The sequence below is a fragment of the Periplaneta americana genome, chromosome 2 (assembly GCF_040183065.1).
Source record: "Periplaneta americana isolate PAMFEO1 chromosome 2, P.americana_PAMFEO1_priV1, whole genome shotgun sequence".
NCBI lineage: Eukaryota > Metazoa > Arthropoda > Insecta > Blattodea > Blattidae > Periplaneta > Periplaneta americana.
This window is the reverse complement of record NC_091118.1, coordinates 128,757,524-128,782,521: the sequence shown is the minus strand read 5'-3', so window position 1 is coordinate 128,782,521 and position 24,998 is coordinate 128,757,524. Positions and strand designations below refer to the sequence as shown.

Sequence of the window (24,998 nt, the reverse complement as noted above, 5' to 3'; positions counted from 1 at the left end):
AAATTCTGCAGGCAGTTAATAAAAAATTACAAGTTGGAGGGATTTTCTGTGATTTATCCAAAGCATCTGACTGTATAATTCATGAAATACTGCTAGACAAATTAGATTATTATGGAATTAAAGGTGTTGCACACCAATGGTTTCACTCATTATCAGAAAGTCGAAATCAATACAATTATGAAATCTACCTCGACATGGGGAACTATTAATAATGGAATTCCTCAAGGATCAATATTAGGTCCCCTGTTTTTTCTAGTGTTCATAAATGATCTTGTCCTCTTAATAAAAGATGTAGGTCATCCCATATTATTTGCAGATGACACAAGTATAATAATTACAACCAATAACTCCAACACATTCCAATCTTCAACAGAGGAAATTCTCTTCAAAATATGTGACTGGTTCTAAATTAGTATCAAATTGTAACAAAACTAACATAATTCAATTTAAATCCTGTCCAAATTCAACCTCGCAAATTTCAAGCACAATAATTAACAATAGGTCCCTAATAGAAACAACAACAACCAAATTTCTTGGCTTAAAAATCGATAATGTGTTAAATTTGAAAAATCATATTAAAGAAATTACCCCCAACTAAATTCAGCATGTTTTGCTATAAGATCTAAGCAAAAGATAGTAAATATCAATACCTTAAAAACAATATACTTTGCATACTTCCACTCGGTAATGAGTTTTGGAATAATATTCTGAAGAAATTTCACAGATAGTAACAGTATATTCCTACTACAAAAAAGAGTAATTAGAATATTAGTAGGTGCCAAATCTAGGAAATTGTGTAAGGACTATTTTCAAAAAACTACAAATAATGCCCATGGCTTGGCAGTATATTTTTTCATTGATAATCTTCCTCGTATGTAATCGTGAAAACTTTGTAACTAATTCAACAGTTCATAGCATAAATATGCGTCAAAAATTACTTTTATACTCCATTGGCAAATCTATTGGGCTACCAAAAAGGAGTGCGTTATATGGCAGTAAAAATTTTTAATAGTCTCCCTATAGACCTAAAAAATGAAACTCAAAGCATAAAATTATTTAAGGTCAAATTAAAGAAGTATTTAATTTCTCACGCCTTCTATTCTGTAGGTGAATTCATGACATTCAGCAACGCTTCATGAAATTGATACTAAAACTTTGTGTTGTACTAATAGACTATATTGTAAACCTCTTCCATATATATTTCAACTAGACGGTGACTATAAATTAAGACTTTACAGCAGTATTAAGTTTTTTGACTTGTTCCATATTCTAGCTGTGAAGCAATGTACGAATACCATGGAATGTTAATAAATACAATACAATCAGAAGAGTATAAGAATAGGGTTGCCAAATTTACGCAAGCATTAAATACAGTAATTAAACTACTTTTCATAAAGTAACCATTCCCACTTTAAAAATCGATTATCTAATAACACTGTATCAACTGTGCAGTTATCCAAGTGTAGTGGAATTGGTGATTGTAAGATAGTATTTGGTGAGATAAATCCCAGAATTCACTATGAGATTACATGATACTCGCCTTACAGTTGGGAAACATTTCGAAGGAAATCTAATTAGATAATCAGCCTAAGTGCGATTCAAACCCAAACACAGTCTCAGGGTACAAGTCCAGTTCGCTAATGCCTAAGCTACGCTACTGGCATACCATTCTTTTAACAAGTTGGCATTTAAAGGGCTAAATATTAGCAAGGGTATACATTACATATATAAACACATACATGCAAAATATCTTTCCATCTGTGAAATTGTCAACCATATCTGTGTAAAAAAAATCACTATTCCACATGACCCAGAATGTTATATGCAACATGCATTTTGCATAAATCTGAGCTCTAATCATGTTATGTCTGATCTCTGGTCACAGAATTTTTAAATCAAATAATAGATTCCTTGAACTTGTTAAATTTAGAGACACTAATTTACTACTTAACATTAAACATCCCATATGGTTGGTCACCCTATTACTATGTACATACACTTAAAATATAGGAGCAATATATTGTATGGGCATATCACATAAGAGTTGCAGGAAACATTTACGAATAAAACATTTCCTTTTTCTTTTAAATTATGTAACCATTCCATCTTTCAATACTGATAAGTCCCTTCAAATGTTTGTAAGAAAGGATACTGTTATAAAGAAATCAACATTCAAAAATAGACAGTGTCATGAGCTAGATAAAACTAGATAGTACATTCATTTTGTTTCTGCTGTACAACATTAAAAATATATATTATATATCTATTTCAACATTTGAGCATAGTACTTGCATTATACCGACTTACAGTATAAGTGTATTCAACATTAAAACACAGACATATACCTGATTACCGTTGTAAGTATTAAGTTAAGTGATTGTTGTACACATGTACTATTGAGATGACCTGAAAAAAAAAAGTTCCTGTTGATAACAGTCGTACATAGTAACAATCATAATGATGATCATAATAACAATAACAATGAAAACTGGAAGTTCGTAAGTAATATATTTCATGGATGGATGGGACTAATGATTAGCCACCACACTTGTGCAACTTGAAGCTTAGTCTAACACTAACATGAAACAGGAACTCGTTTTCACAATAATGTAACAATTATAATTTATTAAGAAGCTACCTTAGTTCAAACTCTCGCTAGTCACATATTCAATGTTCATACCAGTAGTGTAAAAAAAACTCCTAATTGAATATTTACATTCATGTTCATATGTTACATTTGAATTTTGTACAAAAAAAAAAACAATACAGTTACTGTTTCCATCTTCAGAGAAGAATATATGATTCGTGTATCATGTATATTGCAATCACTTAAAGATAAAGTTAACCCCATTATTTGCTTAAAGTGGCTAGGAGAGGATAAGATTCTCCACCTTTTTGGACAATCAACTTCATTAATAATAATCTTACAAACATGACACATTCACCCATAAGGAAACTGTCTGCTACTCATTCCTGATTAGAGACTGAGACAACCCTAAGGCCAACGAACAGTCAGAATGAGTTCAATATTACAAATTCTACGATGCCATTGGGAATCAAGCCCACAACCTTAACCACTACACTACCACGTATCCTGTAATTACACTGGACAACAAAATTTAACATTTTTTCTGTTACAGAAACGAAATACTGGAATTCAATGTATTTTTTCATACTGAATATGAACATGGCAATAAAATCGTCAGATATGATCTAGTTTTCTTGTAATTTGAGAAAGAAATGAATAGAAATAAAATTGTATTTTCCTAAACATACTCGGTTGGGCTTACCTCAATTAATTATTATTACAGATGTCTCCTTTTAGCTTGTCTGCTATACTGGATATTCGGGAACATCCATCACCACTGACCAGCAATAATCAGCTAACATGGATGTACTCCATTTAACCTGCTATCGTCTTTCGACTGTTGAAATTGTCTAGTGAAAACGCTCTCCATGTTCATCAGAAACTGCACCACAATTTTCAGGAAAAAATTCCAAATGAGAGTGGAGAAAGTGTATCTTCAATTATATATTGCATCCCATTTGATGATAAACCAGCAACATGTTATCCTCTATTTCCCTCTAGTTCAGTGCGCAACGATTCCTTAGGAAATTTGAGGTGACTATTCTGAAAGATTCCCAAGCAGCATGTTCTTTTCTAGCCGGAAGTCCATCGAAATGTTGATCTGAAAAGAGTTCTCTGACTTGGGGTCCTATGAAAATTCTTTAATTTTAGCTGAGCTTATCCTTGGAAATTTTCAGATGTGCTGGATTTTGGTTCGTCGTCAGAATCAATGGTGTAGGACTCAGGTGGTAGTGGAATAGGGAGTTCATTGTAGTGGGGCACTGGACAAATAGCTGATTTGGTAATTCACAGTTGATCTTCTCTTCTCTGAAATGAACTTTACGGGTGGTATGCAGAGATAACAATCATTTACATGGTCGGTTTGTTCCCTCCAAATCATAGGCAAAACAAAGGGCATTGGTCTTTTTTCCTTTTAGTCATTCACCGAGAATTGCAGAACAGCCATTGCAACATATATGGAAGGCCCAGCTTGTATCTTGGTCCCCTATTTTGCATCTAAAGTACAGATGGTATGATTTCTTTATTAATGGAGTTATATTTCGCTTTTGCATTGCAAAAGTCACTTTCCCGCAAATATAACAAAATTATCAGCATTATTTATACACTTACGCGTCATATTAATTTCTATCACATCATAAATTTATTACTACAGAGAATTAAAAAGAGTCTGCTGGCAAAAGAGACACATATATGGTTAAGCAAAGCACTACAAAAATTTTATGAATTTACCTCAAAAGAAAGACGAAAACAGGTTTCCACTCAACGTTTTGTATCTAACTAAACCAAAATCTTTTACATACAAACACAACCCCTCAGGATCATAAATGTGTCTTCACTTCCCTGTGTAAAAGGTTTGCTGTAACTTAGACTGAGAAACCGCTGATGCTCTTTCTGAAATGAGTAATTCCAGACATATGCTATACATTGAAAACCAGACCACTGCGTTCATTTTCACTGTCATATTCGTCATTAGCAGTACAAAATTAGCCAGAAATCGCTGATTTTGTTTCCGTAACTTTTTGGCTGTTGTCCAGTGTTATCACTTAGCTATCTGAAAGAATGAATTTGTTTCAATAGTCATTTTACAAGATCTACTGGAACATTCTAATACTTTATCTATCAACTGTGAAAAACTGCAAGAAAATTCGAACACTGCATTAGTTACGTTAAGCTTGGATTAAGAAATGTTTGTTAGAAAGGAGGGAGGAGAGGAAAGAGAAAGACTCACATAACAATAACATGATAAAAAATATATTTTATGTTCCATATTACTTATAAAAAAACAAACAATGTCATGTAAATAATGCATACTTTTTTGTAATACATTTACACAGTCCCTATTAAACAAATGAAGTGGTGAGAATGAGACAGTCCAAAGCCACATTTTTAACAAAAGTGGTTTTTTGTGCAAGTTCATTTCTTACACATATGGGGAAGCTACTATTAAAATATTGTGGCACCACATTCTGGATTGTTGTGGTTGCCTCAGGAGTGTGTGCGCGCATCTAGCGAGAGGGAAGATGCGGGACAGAAACTCGAGACGCTAGCACAGTAAGGAGAGAGGGGGGAGGAAAGCTACTACGACTGGGCGGAAGTAAGGAAACATCTAGAAGCGGGTAAGCCTGGTTGGCAGAGTTGGTATAGCGCTGGCCTTCTATACCTGAGGTTGCAGGTTCGATCCCGGGCCAGGTTGATGACATTTAAGTGTGCTTACATGTGACAGGCTCATGTCAGCAGATTTACTGGCATGTAAAAGAACTCCTGCGGGACAAAATTCTGGCACATAGGCGACGCTGATATAACCTCGGCAGCTGCGAGCATCGTTAAATAAAACATAACATTCTAGAAGCAGATTTCTCTCGAAGGTCCATAAAGCCACGCGAATCGAAGATTCCAGAATATGTGGTGTAGTAATAAAAGCGCGAATTGCCGACAGAGAGTCATTCAGTCTTGGACAGCAGCAAGTGAACCGCAGCTGGGAGACTTGAGTTCGACATGCAGTGGACTGCAGCTGGGAGACCTGAGTTCCACGTGCAGTGAACTGCAGCTGGGGGACCTGAGTTCGAAGTGCAGTGAACTGCAGCTGAGAGACCTGAGTTCGACGTGCAGTGAACCGCAGCTGGGAGACCTGAGTTCGACGTGCAGTGAACCGCAGCTGGGAGACCTGGATTCGACATGCAGTGAACTGCAGCTGGGAGACCTGGGTTCGACGTGCAGTGAGCCACAGCTTGGAGGCCTGAGTTCGAAGTGCAGTGAACTTGAGTGAGTCCGTAACTGTGACAGTGTCCACCAGGCGAGTGTGACGCAGTTCAGGAGACCTGAGTTCGACGTGCAGTGAACTTGAACAGTGAGCTAGAACTAGCAAAGGCAAGCGAAATGTGAACTGAGAACTGACAGTTTTGTTCTGCACATAGTGCACTATGAACAGTGATTGAAATTAGGAGTAGCCTACATTGTTGTTCTTCTCAATACACGTCGTGTATTGTCATTGTCGCTGTGTGGAGTGCAATAACGACTATTGTGTTGCTGTGTTGAGTGGAATACCCATTGTTATAGGGCAGGCGTCTCAAGGCCAACGCATAAAAGTTGGTATAGAGAGCAAGTATAAATAACATAGTCAGCTGAAGAGATAAGCGCAGTACCCGAAGATAGCCGATCGCTGATTAATGTTACAAGCATGAGCGAGCTAAGTTGTAACTGTCGCGGGAGAAATGCCACAAAGCTGCACTTTTGAATTGTACTGTCACTATAGACGGTTGTTTTCGGAAGGAATTTCTTAAGTAGTTTGCAGTAATAATAATAATAATAATAACAATAATAATACATTTATTTTCTAATTATATACTATCTATGAGTAAAAAGAAGACATCTGAAGCATGAAGAACCATACATGTTACGTAATTATTTAAGCACCAGGACCTGGCCACCTAACTCCATTATCTCCTGGCGTAGTTGACTCATAAGTGGTGCCTTGTTGGTATCACTTGTGAGGTTCAGACCTGTCTTCGAACAGTTGACCAAACAATAACAATATTTCATTTCTAATAAAGGTTTTTGGTATCGCTCTTTTTTTAAGTTTATACTATATTTAATAAAATAAAATTCAATTAAATAATAATAAAATTACAATAAAAACTTGTTGGTTGTTAAAGTAAGTATTCTTACGTTACGCTAATATTAATATATTAATTACAATAATAGTTAAATAATATATTTCGTAATGTTTTCAATAATTAAAAATAACCTAAACACCTTAGAAATTCACAAGCAATTATTTTAAATTAGAACTATTCAAATCTTAAATCTGATCTGAAATTCTTTTCTCAAGTCCTTCAGCATTTCATTATATTTGTTAACTGATCTAGATTCAAATCAGGTAACAATTTTAGATTAATAAAGTGGTAACAGTTACCCACTGAAACTTGCATCTCCCACAATTTCGCTTTCCCTATGAAAGCTTTTATTTCTTCATACATTTGCGGTAATAAGAACATTCTTTCCTCGGAGATGGACACAATGACTGACTGTTACATCGTAGCGATTGCAGATGTCTATTCAAACGTCGCGGTCAATGACGTCATCCGGAGATACACGAACTTCTCCTGCATCTTGTTCCACTCTTACATTGAAAAAGAGAAAGAGGAGGAAGTGCTCTGAGAAGGCCCTATTGAGACGTCTGTTATAGGGTGAATTATTAAGAATGAAAGTCACATTGATGTCGGATGTGTGATGGTTAAAGTAAAATAGAAAGTCACAATATTATAAAAATTACTCAATAAATGACCCAAGTATATGCCAAAGAAATTATATATCGCACCTAGTAGCATTGGAATCTAAACCTTTAACATGCTCTCCTGTAAAATGTTGTCTGTGTGACTTAGAACTATATCATTCTCAACCTTTCAATTGTTTTACCAACATTTGGGTCGAATTGTGTAACATCAAAGAAAGGGATTTTTAAGGAGCTAACTCAAGATAATATCTTATACATTTAAGTTTATATTAATAATATGTCCTAGGATATTTTTCAGAAGAAGTTTTCGGTTTTATATTAACCAATATTTGTGGCGTTAACTGTTAATGCTCTTAACTAAAACATTTTGATTATATGATACACAATGTTTTGTAACATTGCTGAGTTGCAAGATGGTGGACGGTTTCACTATTAACTCATGTTATAATTCATGTTCGTTTTATAGGTACTTATTTCCAAATATTTTTCACTTCTACTTCCTTATGTATTTCTAATTTTGCTTTATGTAGGATACCTTTTTTGGTAGATATTTATTCTAAGGATTTAATTTTGGAAATAGTAGCTTTACGATATATATATATATATATATATATATATATATATATATATATATATTTTTTTTTTCGTTTTTATTTTTTTTTCTACTGGTTTAACTGTTTGTTATACATTTCGTTTATTTTATTATACTTTACTGTCAAATACTGAGCATTGGAAACAAACCAACGACATTGTTGTACTGGTTACTCACTAAGAAGGTAAATTTTTTTCTCCAATGCCACCAGGCTGTCATTTGACAAAGGCTCATTTGTAACCCTCTTCTGAGGTTGAGGTGCCTGGAAGGCAGAGTTACGCTGCCCTGATGATATTATGATAGGATGACTATATGTGGAGCCAGGAGAGGTCTTAAACTTAACCTAATTTCCAGACCATGGACGAACACAGGAAAAATTGCTGTTTTCTAACCGGGAATCGAACCTGGGATCTCATAAACTGTGGCCAGACGCTCTGACCACTAGACCATGAGACTGGCCCTATGAAGGTAAATTTAAAAATAGCTTAGAGCTTTGTACTATTTTTGACTATGGCCTTTAATTAAGCCATTTATGTGCACAGTCGTCTAAGCTGATTCAAAAGGCATTGAATATGAACAAAGTGAAACAGGATCAGCATGTGTCAAAAACATGATCAACAAAAGGAATAAATTTTTGTATTTGGCATTTACAGTATGACATAATAGCAATATTGATTCACATTTAAGATTTTGCAGGAAAGGAACATGGTTTCACTTGAGTTACTGTGTGAAAACAATGGTAGATATTGGAGCACCACAAATCCTAATAAAAGGTTTGAAGTTCAGCATCACGAGGGTCATTCCATGATTTTGTAACCCTTGCATTATTTTTTCATGTTTATTAAACCTTATCATGTTATATATCTTCTTACAGCTGAAATTCTCAAAAAACATTAATTACAAAGGACAGGAATTTTCTGATTTGTACTGTATTTTGGATCATTGAGATTCATCATAATAAACAATAATACTTTATGGTATGTGAAAGTGTTACAGAAAAACTAAAAAGGTGAAAGAAGTTTTAATTTTTTCGTTCCTGAAGAAGAAGAAGAAGAAGAAGAAGAAGAAGAAGAAGAAGAAGAAGAAGAAGAAGAAGAAGAAGAAGAAGAAAAGAATAATATACTAAATTTCAGTTTTAGTTAATATGTAGGTGATTTTTGTCTCACTCTATATACGAATGTACAGTGAAACCTGTCTAAAGCGGCCATCTGAAGTTACCTTGTAAAATGGCCGTTTTATCAGGTGGCCGCTTGATTAAGGTTGCGGTTCTTTTATGAATCAGCATGAAAATACTGAATTTCACTGACTTTTTAGGACTGCACGTACAAAAATCATGCATATTAATGTCAACCTCTTCCAATTTTGCAACTAGCCTTTTCAAAACTCGCTTGCGGTACCTCAGTTTAAATGACTGGAGGTGTGTTGTCGTATTTGGGGGAAGAAACGCCAATTTCACCGATCACATTGCGATCTTGTCGTTTAATCTTGGAATTGAAGTCGCATAGTTAATTCTCAAACAATGATGATGTCATCCAAGTTTAATTGTTGGCAGTCCACTTCACCTCCAATAAGCCCATGTCAACATTTTTCAAACATCTCAGTTTCAATGATTTCCCTATCATTAAGACTGGTTCTTTTTTTCCTGCAGTATTAAAACAAAGGAGCAGGGTTATTCTGTCTTTTGTCAACTTCCTCCCTTTACACTCTTTTTTCTTAAAACTTAAGTTTTGTTAGGGAGGGCCCTGAAAATAAACCTGTTTCGTCAACATTGTAAAAGTCTCTAAGTTCATATTCCGCAAGAATTGAAGGCAGTCTATTTTTTTCATTCTTCAATAACATTAGTTGCAATGTGACCTCCTTCACCAGATACAGAACGAAATGTAATGTTATGCCGTCTTCTAAAGCACTCTAACCACGCATTACTAGCAACAAAATTTCTTACATTGAGTTCTTTCGCAATTTCAAGACCTTTCTCTTGAATCATAAGCCCACTTACAGGCAATTTCTTCGCCCTCGCACACTTGAACCATTTGTAAACGAACTCATTCACATTACTAAACACAGATTCTGTCTTCCTCCCATTCTTTTAATATTTCATCTTTATTCTTAATTATACTGCTTATTTGTGTCCTTCCACATTAGAATATTTCTGCAATTTTTCTCGCAGATGTTTCCTTCTCACTTTTTTCAATCATTTTTCGTCTCACTTCTAAAACTTAACACCATTCTAAATTTATTGTTAAACATGATTTCTCTCACAAACTAACTTCACAGTTCCTCTGAATCAAATGAATGAAAACAAGAAAAATTCGTAAAAGCTGGTCCATTTAGAGAAAGACAGAAAGAGGAGAACAAAAAAATCGAATGGTTAACTATTTAAAACATACTGTGACATTTTCGATAGAAAAAGTCCGTCTTTCAATCCTTAGAAAACAAGTAAGAATTTATAGCTGTGCAGGGTCGGAGTGGAAAGTGACAAAAGAGTCATAAAACAGTAACCAACTAACCCCAAGAGGGTGTACTGTTGTACACTTAGCTATTGCATCCTGTCCTCTAACCATCGAAAAAATAGGTCAGACAGTATCCGTGAAAAGATTTTTTGTTGGACAGTGACCGTTATAGTCAGGTTCCAATCCAAATAGACCCCAGCCGCTGGCCAGCACATGAGGTGGCCGCTAAATAAAGAGAGAATTTGTACTGAACTTATGGAAAACCCAATTGGTTCCAGGGAAAACTGGCCTTTTGGCCAGGTGGCCGTTTAAATAAAGTGACCGCAAAGGCAGGTTTCACTGTATTAAGAAGCATGGCATATTCACTATTAAATAACACTATTTTCCAGATTTTCATGACTCACCTTCTGCTATACAAGACATCAGTGCTGTTGCTCAATAGGCTGGTTGATATCCTCAGTAAATGAATTCCTGTATATTAATGCTTCAATATTATTTTACTACTTACCACTGCAACATTTAGTTCAAAGGAAGAGAGTCTGACCAGAGAAAGTGGCTGCATCAGACAGGATGAGACTAGAAACCAGTTCTGCCAATCGTCTGTCTTCTCCAGGAGTCAAGCAATGAATTACCACAACTCCTTTATGCAGTTTCTCATAGTGTTTAGCCATATTTCGTCCACTTCGATGAAGATCATAGACTGACATGCTCTGCATTCCATCTGCATTTGTATGTTCTATCACATGTATTATCAGGCCCTACAGGAGAGACAATATTATAGTTAAGAGAATTTCGTTATTTTGTTTTACTATAACCTATTTTTGCTGTACACATACTTTTGCCTCATTTTTATAAGTACAATTTTTATTGAGAGAGAATATCCCATAAAAATAGTTGTCCTTCATTGAGTAACCATAAAGATTCAGCCTACTAATATAATCTTAGAAAATAATTTACAATAAAATGTATTCTTTTGAATAAAATTAAAGAAAACGGAATTAACTGTCCTAAAAATAAGAAATAGCAATTATCCATATATAACAGGATAAAATAAACTTCATTAACAAAATCTTCCGGGTACAGACCTATTAGAAAAATATATTAAATGATGTAGAGATGATATATAGTGAGTCACACAAGATTTGAGATGCTTGTATCACTACAGATTAGGCCTATATCTGTTTGTATATACAACAGCCAAATCTTTCAACAGTCTCATTTTTCTGCCTGTCTTCCATTTCTGTATCAGTAATCTTAGATTGTAAATGTAAGTAGGATGCTTGTGTGGATTTCAGGGGCGTATTTTGCGGGCTACCGGCGGTAGCCCAAGGAAATTACAAAAGAAAAAGTTTATAATATAACATAATGTAATAATTTTGTATTATTAGTTTTACCATAGTAATTAAAATTAAAGTCATTGTTAGATATATTTTGTGTAATAATAGGGTCAGCGGTAGCCCAAACCCTTTAACCAGTATACGCCACTGGTGGATTTATAATAGGCCTCTGCTTGAGATTTTCTGCCAGGCTTCTGTGAAATTGACCAGGGTTCATTTCAACTGTCTTTGTGCTGAGTAGCTCAATTCTTTCAAAACATTCTGTTTTAAAGCAGAGAATACCTTCTCTGCATAAGATCCTGGCGACTGTATCGTAGATTCGAAGACCCTAACAGAATGCTTGATAGCTTTATCTGCTTCTGGAATTGTTATCTCTCTCCTTTGCAAAAGTATAGATCAATCTGACAACTCTTTAGCTTTCCCACACCGATTTCACTGTTATAGTAGGTACTAGAGACAGCCCATCTAATGGAAAATATCTTTGCAACTTTACTGAACTTTTCACTCAACTCAGTTGCAGCCTTGAAACTGTAGTTGATTTCTTGAGAAAATGCTGCATACAAAGTATAATTTGTCAAAGAAAATATTAAAATGGTTGAGGCCCTGTACATCATTTCTTGTATTGTGGACTGCTAGTTCTAATCTATACTTAGCACAATGCCGTATAATGAAATTGTGGAAAAGTTTAACTAAATGGCAACACTGTTTTTGCTCCTTAAAATAATGGATGCTCTATCACAAGCAAATCCAACCATATTTTTAAGAGAAACTTAATCCGAACCATAGGAATACAGATTTTGTTTTATAGCAGCCTTGATCGAACCTGGTAACTGTGTCTTTAAGTTCAATTATGTCACAAAAGAAAGAATGCACAGGTGTACTTTCTGTCATTGCACATTTTAAATGTGACCAATACTGGCTTATTGCTGATAGTCGTTGATTCGTCTACTATGACATTGAATTTAATGTTGTTTGAAATTATATGCCTGGCTACTCTAATTCTCATTTCTGTGGATGTGATCCAAGGTATTAGTGCGGCTAAATTTGGAGTGTAAAACTCTGTCCATGTGTAATTCATTTAACTACTGAACTTCAATATCTGCTGGAAATCAGCAGATCTAAATTCTAGTAGTTGTTTCTTACTACACCACATTCATCTTGTTTACTCCACCTTCTAAAGACTTTTTATTAGATCACTCTTATTCTGTTCTGATATTGTATGAGTAGTACAGTAACTTAGTGCTTTTATGTTCCATGTATCTTTATCTGCAGATCTTTTTTCTATTTTTCCTTAGTGCTTCCAAAACCTCTAATGTCACAATTGGCCCATTATTTGGCTGATTTTAAGCATGTATCTTGGGATGGACCTAAGACTAGCTTACAAATTTTAACACATGTAGAACAATTCAAGTTTTCCCATTTCTTAAAATAGACTAACTGTACTGAGCTTCTGACCAACATTCTAAAAAAATCTGTTGGTAGAGTTTCCAAATTTTAACTTACTTCGTCTGACTCCAACACAGCTTCTACACAGCCAGCTATCCTCCACATCTAAGTCTCGTTGTGTTCTGGGAAATTGTGTATATTTGACATCTGTCACTATACTTTATTCATTGTGAACACTACGTTGTTTTTTTTTAAGCACTCAACCAGTTAAGCAAACTCATTATAACGCACAAATCAAGACTTCAATGTCCACTATCAGAGTAGTTCAACACTTTCGACGTTCCACTATATTACCTCAAAACTCAAGACCCATGAACGCGCAAAAAGTAACAATATTTCCCTCCTCTAACGAACTTTTAGCATTATGCCTAAGCAAGTTTTAAAATTAGCGAATCACTGCAGCAGAATAATTCTTGAGGCACTACATCATAAGATTAGTGTTATGCGAAGGCATCTACGCAAGTTTTGAAATTAGCGAATCAGTGTAGCAGATTTCTTGAGGCGCCATGCTATAAAGTTAGTGTTAATTACTTGTAGAAATACCAAGACGGTATGCAAGTTTGAAATTAACAATCACAACTAGTCCTGAAGTGCTAGATCATGGTTTTCTATAAAACAACTTATGGACAAGGATTTAAGCAAATGATATAAGACACCAGCCTCTATTTTTATGCCAGATATCAAAATCAAAATGTTTTTCAAACAGCTAACATCCACCTTTTCAAAGAATATTAAAGACTAGTTAAACATAATAAATTGATATATTTTCGAGTCTATATTTTTATTTTAGACAGTACAGCATACCAGCCCAACTGCAGCACTGGGGAAACATAGGAATTAGCAGTTTATTTGATATTAAATGCTCCAACAATGGTTTTATTTTTTATTTTATTCGGTTATTTTACGACGCTGTATCAACATCTAGGTTATTTAGCGTCTGAATGAAATGAAGGTGATAATGCCGGTGAAATGAGTCCGGAGTCCAGCATCGAACGTTACCCAGCATTTCCTCGTATTGGGTTGAGGGAAAACCCCGGAAAAAACCTCAACCAGGTAACTTGCCCCGACCGGGATTCGAACCCGGGCCACCTGGTTTCGCGGCCAGACGCGCTGACCGTTACTCCACAGGTGTGGACTCCAACAATGGTGCTGGTCACATCTCTTAATCAAGTAGTTACGGTTCTATAGTTCTAATTTAATATAACAAAAATTTAATGTTCGTGAACTTCCTAAAACTATATAAAAGTAAGATAAGTCGAAGACTGAACAACTCAATAAATATTCTAATTCCCTAAAACTATACAATTTCTGACCTGAAACTAATAATAATAATAATAATAATAATGTTTTATTTTCGCTGGCAGAGTTAAGGCCATAAGGCCTTCTCTTCCACTCAACCAGCCTTAATCAATACAATACATAAATTTAAATTACAAATATTTACTCTACACTTAAAAGGTTCTCCAGCAATATTCTTCACGACACATTTATTTAAATTTAGATAAATCTATAAGGTAAAGTAGTAACTTAATTTATGAGCTAATTTAATTCAATGAATTATAATTAATTTAATATTTGAAATAGCTAGTAAAATGATGAAAATTTAATTTGATATAACCTTACTAGGACTATGTTACAGGGAGAATACATATATTTCTATATCTATAATGAGAATATTAATGTAATTGCCATTAGAGGTTTTGTAAATATATTTAGAGAAATTAATGATAATAATAATAAGAATGGACAGATGTTAGTTTCATTATAAGTAACACATATTAATCAGCAATTCATCTGTTAAGTAAGAATTTATGTAATTTTGACCTAAATGAAGTTATTGTCCAACAACCCCTTATATCACTCGGAAGCGAGTTCCAATTTCTAGCAACTGAAACTGTATAGGATGAAGAATATAAAGATGTCTTGTGGTAGGGTATAATGAGTAAATTGTTATGATGAGATCTTGTACTTAGCTGATGATATGCGGATAAATTTTGAAAACGAGAAGCCAAATAGATTGGGGTAGCGGTACCGAACGCAAATGATGCAAAAGCCACTAAGAATTTTGTTTATACATTAATCAATAGAATAATGTAAGGTTCTTTTATGTGCCAAAAATTTAACGTAACGTAGAATTCTAAGCTTATTTCCATCCTGGAAGAAGCAGCATCTCGAATAATCTTTTTAGATTCAGAGGCAAGCAAATGCCAACCTTTTCCTACATCATTTTCTACTAATGTTACCAAATAAAAATGACAATTATTCACCTGATGGTCTATATCCAACATAGCAGCAAAGTCCAACAATTGATTGTCTTGATCAATCTCATGCAAATGGAAGAGGACAACTGTGTTAAAAGTTTCTCTGGATGTAAACCTGGTTGCATCTGCAGTCGTTACAACACACTGAACTGTTGACACCTTTGATTCAAGAGTTTCTGCCAAAAGCTTCACTGTTTCATTCTCCTCTGATGACATAATGCATACTTGATTTGTTTTCTCTGGAAGAACATAAAACAAAATATAAAATTCAAACTGTTAAATACTGTAATAAACAATTTTAAATACCCAAACATTCAAAACTGGAAGAAAAAAAAAACTTCTGTAACAATAGCTGTCATCATCAGCAGCAGAAGTAGAAGCATTATAGCACTGTGTGGGTCCAGGTCTCCAAAAATATTTTCCCATTTTGTTTTTATTTACAATCAATCTCCTCCAGTTCTTCTCATCAAGAATCTCAGCATTCTGATCCACACACACTATCCCTCCATCACATTTTTAATTTTTCCACTTCTAGTTTGTTTCCTGATTTGTTAACATTGATTGCTGAAGCATCATTCACATCAAATGTCCAAATGAATGCATTCTACCAATTCTACTATAGGCTATTTAACTAATCCTAATTCCACACAAAAAAAAACTCCACATATCTTTGTATCATAGTTTTACTTCTGGCTGAGTGTTAGAGAAGGCCCTATGGTCTTAACTCTGCCAGGTTAAATAAAAGTATTATTATTATTATTATTATTATTATTATTATTAAAACAAAAAACACATGCAAGAAACATCCAAAAGTAAGTAAAATATTATTCTGAATAACTCTGAAATAATCCATTCTGTAAGTTTCTTTTAGATTACAGAAGATGACTATATAGCAATGGATCTAAACAGCAGTGGCATAGCGTCAATGTAAGCTAAAAAGCTCAGCTTCCCCAGTTAATAATAATTTCATAATAAACCTCCAGTCTATGGACAAAATTATTTATTAATTTTAATAGAATTTATATTTACGCGTTAAATATTGTGATGCGGCAGCTCAGGATGATTTGTGATGCAGCAGTAAATAAGAAACCTGCACACACCAGCTTCCAAGCAGACTGGTTTCCACTCATTCTTCTGTGTAACCCATCCCGCAGATTTTCCATCCCTTTCTAACTAAACTATCCTGGTCGCAAGGCTCGCAAGAAGCTAGCTTTGACATTGAAAATAAGTAGTTTCCGAGTTATCCCTTTTCGTGAGTTGTGTTCAGTTAAAGTGTTAGTGTGCATTGTGGCTGATATAATAAATGAGTGAAATAACAGTTCCTGACACAAATTTATTTGAATTTTTAGGACAATTCTATTATCAAGACTGACTTACGAACAAAAGTGTGATCTAAAAAACAAATGACTGACTCCCTTGCTGTCAATGAAGGACAGAAACAAAAGACAGACTCATACTTACGTAATGATACTAATACTGTATCTATTGACCGTTAATATTGTGATTTCTCTAACTATGACAGGGAGTGAGCTAATGTTATACATATACGTATCTATTTGTTAGAGATATGTGTAAACCGTGAAATCATATTTTACTACGTACCATTTGAGGTCATGCCTTATTGGTGTTACTTACGAGGTCCCAACCAATCTTCGACTGCTGACTTGACATTGACTACTATTTATTTTAAGACTATATTTCTGTAATACGTTTTCTCATATTGCATGAAAGACAACTTGAATTAGCTTCCCCTGCTCAAAATTTCATGCTACGCCACTGCTAAACAGAAGATCATTACAAAAAACTGAAAAATAGGGAAGCTAATACAGTATTGTCTGAATATAGCGGACTTCAGTTTAGCATAGTTTTCAGTTTTGTGTACATACAGTATTTTAAATCTCCCACTGAAATCCCAAACATTATTATGCTAAGTTATTTCATTTTTACGTAATCATTACTTATCATTATTTCATTATTGTGTATGAAAATGTTTAAATTCGATAATATAACTTTTGCATCTGTATTTCAGTTTTTGTTGCTTGCAGATTTTATTTACTATGTGTATCTATGTAGTGCATATTGCATTAAAGTAGCATGTTGGGTGCAGATGCATAATATCTTTGTTCTGTGCTATTTCTTGGAAGGATGATTGATTCTTAAGCCATTGAATGAAATTCAACAGTTTATAGAACGTAAATCATTGAGGAAAACCGAACCAAACTCAAGTTAAGAACTTCTTCAAATTCTATTTACTATACTGTGTGCCATGTCAATATTTGTTGCTGACAGTAACACTTTTTTAACATAAATAATTTCTTTGTGTTATAATTTTAAAACTGAGTGATATATATATTACTTGTAAAGCGACATCAAATTATTTTTAACTAGGCTATGTCCTGATTGTACCTATGCAGTGTAAAATATTACCATGGCAACTAAAACTTACGATTAAGCAAAGCCTGCAAGGTATAGTAAAAAAACAAGGTACAATAAAAATGTAAAGAAAAAGTTTTTCATGTCACTGTAGTTTTGTTTGTATAGGTGTAGTGAGTTTCTTGTGTTTGTTGAATCTTAAATGGACTGTAAAATACAACTACATGAAAAGGTAAGATATATTGTGGAATAACTCTGTATTATGTGATGTAGAATCGAAACAACTTTGTTTGGATAAACCTTCCTTTATCCATAACACAACATACTTTTCAAAATAAATTATAAATAATATTATTTTCTGATGTACGTTACACCGAGAATTCACTGCAGCACAAATGCCTAATGTAGGGAATTAAAAAATAACACCATACGTGTATATTAAATACTTGCCTCTCAGACATCCCACAGCAGCATAAATGTCCTTCTTGTGAGTAACCTTCCAGAGATCTGGTGGTCCTTCAATGAGTCTTGCCCGAACTCCTGTATGGTTAAGTGCTAGTTGCAAGCATTCTGTCCCAGTGTCCAGCTCCTCATCACTGCACTAAATACAACATACTATTAACGTTAGATATAGTACTTTCCAATTAACCTATACTAAGGATTATTTTTCAGATTTGATATTTGTGGTATTAATAGTCAGTTTTATTAACATTCTGGGCCGACAGGTTGTATTATATAATATATTAATTTATTATGATCTATCATTAATTGTCTAAGAAGGATTGAATAAACAATCACTCACTCTTACAGTACCGTAAACTGGGGTTACTTTAAACATAGAGGAAACTTTGAACATTTTTTCAGAAAATCATATTTAGGTTTCTACATGCTGCACTTGTTATAGATGGAGGTAAATTTGGTATGAGAATGATTTTACGATAATTTACCTCCATCTATAACAAATGCAGCATGTAGAAACCTAAATATGATTTTCTGAAAAAATGTTCAAAGTTTCCTCTGTGTTCAAAGTAACCCCAGTTTATGGTATTTATTACATTAATCAGACGAGTACTTTCCTCCATTCGGGCATCATCAGGTCCCTTACTTTACTTTACAGGACTGATTTTTTAACATCACAATGATACATCAATATTATTAGTTAACTCCATATTGTAATTAATGATGTATCATTGTAATGTTTAAAATGAGTTATGTAAAATAAAGTAAGAAACCTGATGATGCCCGAATGGCGGAATGTACTTGTCAGATTAATGTAATAAACACCATTAGAATGAATGAGTGATTATTCAATCCTTCTTAGACAGTTAATGACTGTTCATAATAAATTAATCTATTATATAACTTGTCACCCCAAAATGTCAATAAAACTCAAAATATTGATACCAAAATAAATGTACCTCAAAATCTCAAAAATAAGCAACCAGTTAACCAATAGAAGTTAAATTAAAGCTGGCATAATTAAATTAGGTTATATTTCACAGTAATGAATATAATTCAGTTACAAGCATGAAGACTTGATGCAGATTATTAACATGCATGTGTTCACAGTTATTTATCATCTATTTTCATTCCTACTTATACATCTATTTTTGTATATACGTGTATTTTTTTACTTGGTTATTTAATAACATGTATCAACTACTCTGTTATTTAGCATCAATGGAATTTGTAACAGCAAGAAGGTATTTGGCGAGATGAGGCCAAGGATTCGTGATAGATTATCTAACATTCGCCTTACAGTTGGGGAAAATCTCTGAAAAACCCCAACCAAGTAATCAGCCCGAGTGGGAATTGAACCCATGGATCAACAGGAAAATGTGCTACATCCTGAGCTACACTGGTAGCTTCTTCTTGTGTAACTATGACTATCGGTCCTTGGTAATGTTCATGTAGAGATGTTACTTTTATATAGTGTCGACTGGTGGATGCAAAAACGACGCATGGCAATGTCAATCTTCTCTAACTGTTTCATTTCCACTGCAACACCAGAATAACCTTGTAAGATGCTCTATTGATATTTCAATAAACAGCAACAGGACCACATGTACCTAAAAATTTAGCTATTTATGTATTACCTACATGAATGCGTAAAGCAGAAGTGTATTTATCCATTAGAGAAAAATTTTAATGCTTTCACAATTTATATGTCAAAATTCACTCCAAAATGTGTTTACCTCTTTAAATAATAATATATTTTATAATTTCTTCTAGATAAATGAGTAAAAAAATATAAACCTTGCTGTAAGCAGTTGATAAGATGTCAAACTGGAAAGCCTGTGGTGTTTCACTGGACACATTTTTGGATCTATCCAAACTATGGTCCAGAAATCCATCGGAACTGGCTTGAAGAACTGTAGAGACAAGAGGTCTAATAGCACCAGCTGCTCCATGTTCTTCGGCAGCAACCACTAGCTCCTCAACCAATTTTGATGGTACGAGGGGTCGTGCAGCATCATGTACAATTACAACTTTCAAATTGTTTTCTGAAAAGAACAGGAAAACGTTACACTACACAGTTTTACAAAATAAAGGGGAGAAATGAGCATCTTTTTTCTTTCTCTCTCTCCAAGGCGGGCCCACAGTTAAGCACCGCAGCCTTAGGCTTACTGTGCAACTTCCTTATGCTGGAATGATTGTTGAAGTTTATTTAGGATCACTCTTCAAGTGCGTCATTAACTGCATGGTGCCATCGTATCAATTCAGCCACAGCATCCAGTTCTGACTGGAGACCATACCTCCACCTGCCTGGAATGTTGTTCTGTAACCTCCTCAGATTGATGGCATCTGTTCGGAATTCATGTGCTTGAATCTGCTGCATCCTCACCAGAAGGACATGTCGCCATCGATTCTACGATTCACCAAGATGCCATCTATCCATGGAAGCTACACTCCGTCAAACCACAGTTCACTTATTGAAGCTCTTGCAGCTTCTCTGGATATGTGCAGATCCATAGACAGATGTCATCTGTAGATGAATCTTGGAACTGTCCGCCATATCCTCCTGGTCAACCTGTTACTATAAGATGATTAATGAAATATTACTAATGAAAGCGAAATTAGTCAGAGGTCCAACATCGAAAGTTACCCAACAACTCTGCTTGAGTGGCTGAGGGAAAACCTCGAAAAAACCCCAACCAGGTAACTTGTCCCAACCAGGATTTGAACTCAGATCTGCTCGTTTCAAGGTCAGACAAGCTGTTACTCCACAGCAGTGGACAATGAACTTCTTAGTTCGAACGGAAGAATTATGGGCTGATGTTCACTTGTGCCGTTCTTACTGGAAAAACATTTGGTTTCCTTCTCTACTTCTTCCCCTTCCTCCTCCAATTCATCTACAGTGACACGTAGCCCCTCTATCAGTGACAAAGTAATGTGGGTTTGATGAAAAGATAGATTAGTAACAAGTAGCCCCATTTTAAGTCACAAGGTTAGGTAGGGTTTGAAGAAAAGATCAGTGACAAATAACTTATCTCACTGTCAGTTAAAAAAGGATTTGTTGCGAAGATAGTGGGGTTACTTGTTACTATTCTGTCAGTTACGAAGTGAAGCAGAGTTTGATGAGAGAGAATAGTAACAAGTACACGAGTTTTCGTAAGGTAAGGATCAATAACAGGTTAGGTTTGATTTGTTCAGGCTTTTAGTATGACGTGCAAATACATTTTTTGGTAGATAGGTACACAAATATATTTATCCCATACCTCGTAGTGCAATCCATTGGTGGTACCAATGGATTACCGGATGATTTCGTGTGAAAATGTCTGAGAAAATCACTAGTTAAGTAGTTATACAAGAAACAAAAGTCTTGGATAGGGTGACCAGACGTCCTGTTTTTAACGGGATTGTCCTTTTTTTTTCAGCCCCTTGTCCCCTGTCCCGAAAAAAGTCAATTTCCTGTTTTTTTAAATGTAACTAAATATAGAATATTGTTGAAATATTTCTTTTTCTTGTATTTTATTTAATAATTACGTAAAACATCGATTAATTCTGTATTGTTTTCATCAGATGTCACAGTAATGAATTCAATAAAGGCCATGTTAATCATAATAGCCTATGTCATTTTAAAAATGTCTTGCATGGACTCCTATAGTTTCCTGAAGAAAAGGCCAACACTTCTAGAGCAAATTCACTCATCAAAGAAATATGATGCTGACTGTACAGTTCATCTTCATGGAGAATGTTAAAATAGCTAAAAGGTACTATGAGGCAAACAATTTTGTTATGAAACAAGTTCAGAACACAGTGACATGGATATAATGTAAAGTCCAATTAACATGAAATATTTTAAACAGATAAGTTAACCTAATTAATCCAGACTAGTTGCAATATAAAAAAATGATTAACAATGACTTAAAAACTTATACAGCCAAGTATTCATGCTACTCTATTATGTATAAATTATTAGTTCTGTACCTAGTTATTGAAAAAGTGTAGTATTTATTACTTTAAAATAAATGTTTAGATAAAATGTTTATTCATATCAACTTTAATAAGTGTCCCATTTTTTTTTTTAATTTTGGGAATCTGGTCACCCTAGTCTTGGGGCAGATTGGGTGTGTTTATAGGTTTCGCAATGATTACATCGTGTCTTTAGAATGGTGTGCAACAATTTTGAGGTTATTTTAAATTATGTAAGTACTTTTTTTCCTACCATATATTGTGTGTAGCGGTAAGATTCTCCTTACAATATTTAAGTAGTCTAGGTCTATGTCTTTATTAATATTGTAAAGAAGTTTATGTGATGCAAAATAAATTTTCTTACCATTTTTCTGAAGTGCTTGCATACCAGCTCTAATTGACCGATGTCGTGTATTTTCTCCTTGAACAACGGATACCTTTTCCTTGCTTGAAGGAGACTCTTCAAGCAATCCTTGCACATGTTCTGGATTGTCAACAACAAGGACGATTTTTTTTACCCACTGAAGACGATTAAATTCCTCTAGTGCATACAGAAAAAGTGGTTTCCCCTGAAAGATGAACACATATTCTGCAATTCCTCTACGTTACAGTTTATCAAATACTATTTTGAAGCCACAAGCAACCTTTGACGTTCTTACCAAAACTTCATAATATTGTTTAGGTATAGGAACTCCAAATCTCTCACTACAGCCTGCTGATGGTAATATAACTCCTACACTAAAATTAATCATTTGTTAATCTTCAATTTATAACAACACTGCTTATTATATCTTTAACAAAATTTGTACTATATGTATCATCAGCACCGCTCGTACCGCCATTGATCTCAAACATCAAAGACAATTCACTATCGATCTGTTTCTACCTTTGGATAGCTTTATATGTCAAAAGTTCAATGTTGTCTAGCGCCATTTATAGTCAATCGAAAAAAAAAACGATGTAAAATACTATTTGTTACAAAAGAATGCGATCATTTATAATGCATTTACATTACTTATATATTTTCCGTTATATATTTACTTCATTTTAAGTAAACAATCGTTAAATTATTGTTATACACTGTTGACCAAACGTATTCATGCCCAACATCGTGGGCGTATGAATTGCGCAAAGAAGAAAAGGATAAAGGAGAAGAGAGGAAAGAGATGAAGCAGTGGCGGTTCGTGATGTAATTTATAGGTGGTTGCAGTTGACAGTTATGTGATATCTATAAATTTTGCCTTCAAATCATGCAACATAGATTTAACGCCGACGGGAAGTAATGAATACCGCAACGAAAATATGATGAAATTGCAAATAAATCATAACTGAATCGTGAAATGCAGAAATTCCGCAAGGGTTGTAATATTCATACATAGACCTTTCAAGTGGTGTAAAAAAACCCCACACGTTCAATGCTCAGCGTACATTTCACTGTGGCAATAAGTTATAGTGAACTGTAGGAACATCAATAGTCCAGGACATGTGAAATTGGGTTGGGGGTGGGGAAATTCAGTTTGCTTTCCTATGTTTCTTTATGGATTTAAAGTAATTTGAGGAATTAAATATGCTGTTCACATAATTTTGTATATTCATTCATTCATAATTTTCTGCCCAAAGGGCAGATTTTTCACTGCAAATCCAGCATTTTCCAATCTTTCCTATTTTGTCTTCCTCTTAGTCTCTGCATATGATCCATAGCCTACATCTTAATGTCGTCTATCATCTGATATCTTCTTCTGCCACAAACTTATCCCCCATTCACCATTCCTTCCAGTGCATCCTTCAATGGGCAGTTTCTTCTCAGCCAGTGGCCCAATTCTTTTTTCTCTTCCTAATCAGTTTCAGCACCATTCTTTCTTCATTCACTCTTTCCAATACAACTTCATTTCTTATTCTGTTTATCCATCTCACATGCACCATTCTTCTCCATATCCACATTTCAAATGCTTCTATTCACTTCGTTGTAATGTCCATGTTTCTGCCCATGCAATGCCACACTCCACACAAAGCACTTCCCTAGTCTCTTCCTTAGTTCCTTTTCCAGATGTCCGCAGAAGATTGTTGTATATTTGTGTACTTTTTTTCAATTTCTTGACTTAAATATACAATTAAAGTATTATGATGATAAAAAAATTGCCCCTCTCTGTCCCCTTCATTTAAAAATTGTTTTAAAGAAATAATATCGTTATTAGTCCTGCATTGCAGAAACTCTACATGGCCAGGTAATTCAGATTTTTTTTTCCAGAAAATACTAAAGAAAAAAATTCAAGTTCACGTATACTGGTATATCAAGCACTAGATCTTATTATAATGCATTAATAAAAAAAATAGTCACTTCAAATTACTAAATGCTTTTCAAAATAATTAATTTTTTGTGCTTCCTAAAAAATTTACTCAAATCGACATATATGGTTTCTGCATTTCACAATTTAACTGTGTACAGGATCGGCTGCTATTGAAGTCATACAAATAATTAAACGAAAGGTAGCAAAATCCTGTTTCAAAAACTAGCTATAATGGCTGAGGGGAAGGAGATCATGCTGACCACATGTTACCCCCATTGTGGTACGATTATCATTCATCTCTGCTCAGGTTTATGCATATGAGACCAGCAGTCAGTCTTGCCCCTTCATGGTCTGGTCTTGTCACAGATTACTTTACTAAACAGTTTTAGTAGCTTCACACATTCACTGAAAGTTTCTTCCAAGTGTACAAACCTACAGCCCCAGATATGTGATAAAATTCTTTGGTGCTATAAATGAGTTTATGAATACGAACTGTTTTCAGTTTTTTTTGGG

The 24,998-nt window shown here is 34.4% G+C and overlaps 1 protein-coding gene across 1 annotated transcript; it reads right to left on the bottom strand.

Moving 5' to 3' along the window:
* Positions 1–1,312: 1,312 nt before the first annotated feature.
* LOC138694568 (D-ribitol-5-phosphate cytidylyltransferase-like) lies at positions 1,313–23,070 on the bottom strand. Its single transcript, XM_069818429.1, has 7 exons — positions 22,857–23,070; positions 22,562–22,766; positions 20,038–20,285; positions 18,232–18,382; positions 15,415–15,647; positions 10,873–11,122; positions 1,313–2,406 (listed from the first exon to the last, which is right to left on the bottom strand). Exons 1-6 carry the CDS (start codon positions 22,947–22,949, stop codon positions 10,889–10,891), a joined length of 1,164 nt encoding a protein of 387 aa, XP_069674530.1. The 5' UTR covers positions 22,950–23,070; the 3' UTR covers positions 1,313–2,406; positions 10,873–10,888.
* Positions 23,071–24,998: the final 1,928 nt, after the last annotated feature.

Coding starts and splice junctions, on each gene's coding strand:
- LOC138694568 (XM_069818429.1), bottom strand. CDS start 22,949: ATGATTAATTTTAGTGTAGGAGTTATATTACCATCAGCAGGCTGTAGT. Junction 18,383..20,037: donor TATCAACTGCTTACAGCAAG/GTTTATATTTTT, acceptor TGTTGTATTTAG/TGCAGTGATGAGGAGCTGGA. Junction 11,123..15,414: donor TGTTGGATATAGACCATCAG/GTGAATAATTGT, acceptor TCTCTCCTGTAG/GGCCTGATAATACATGTGAT.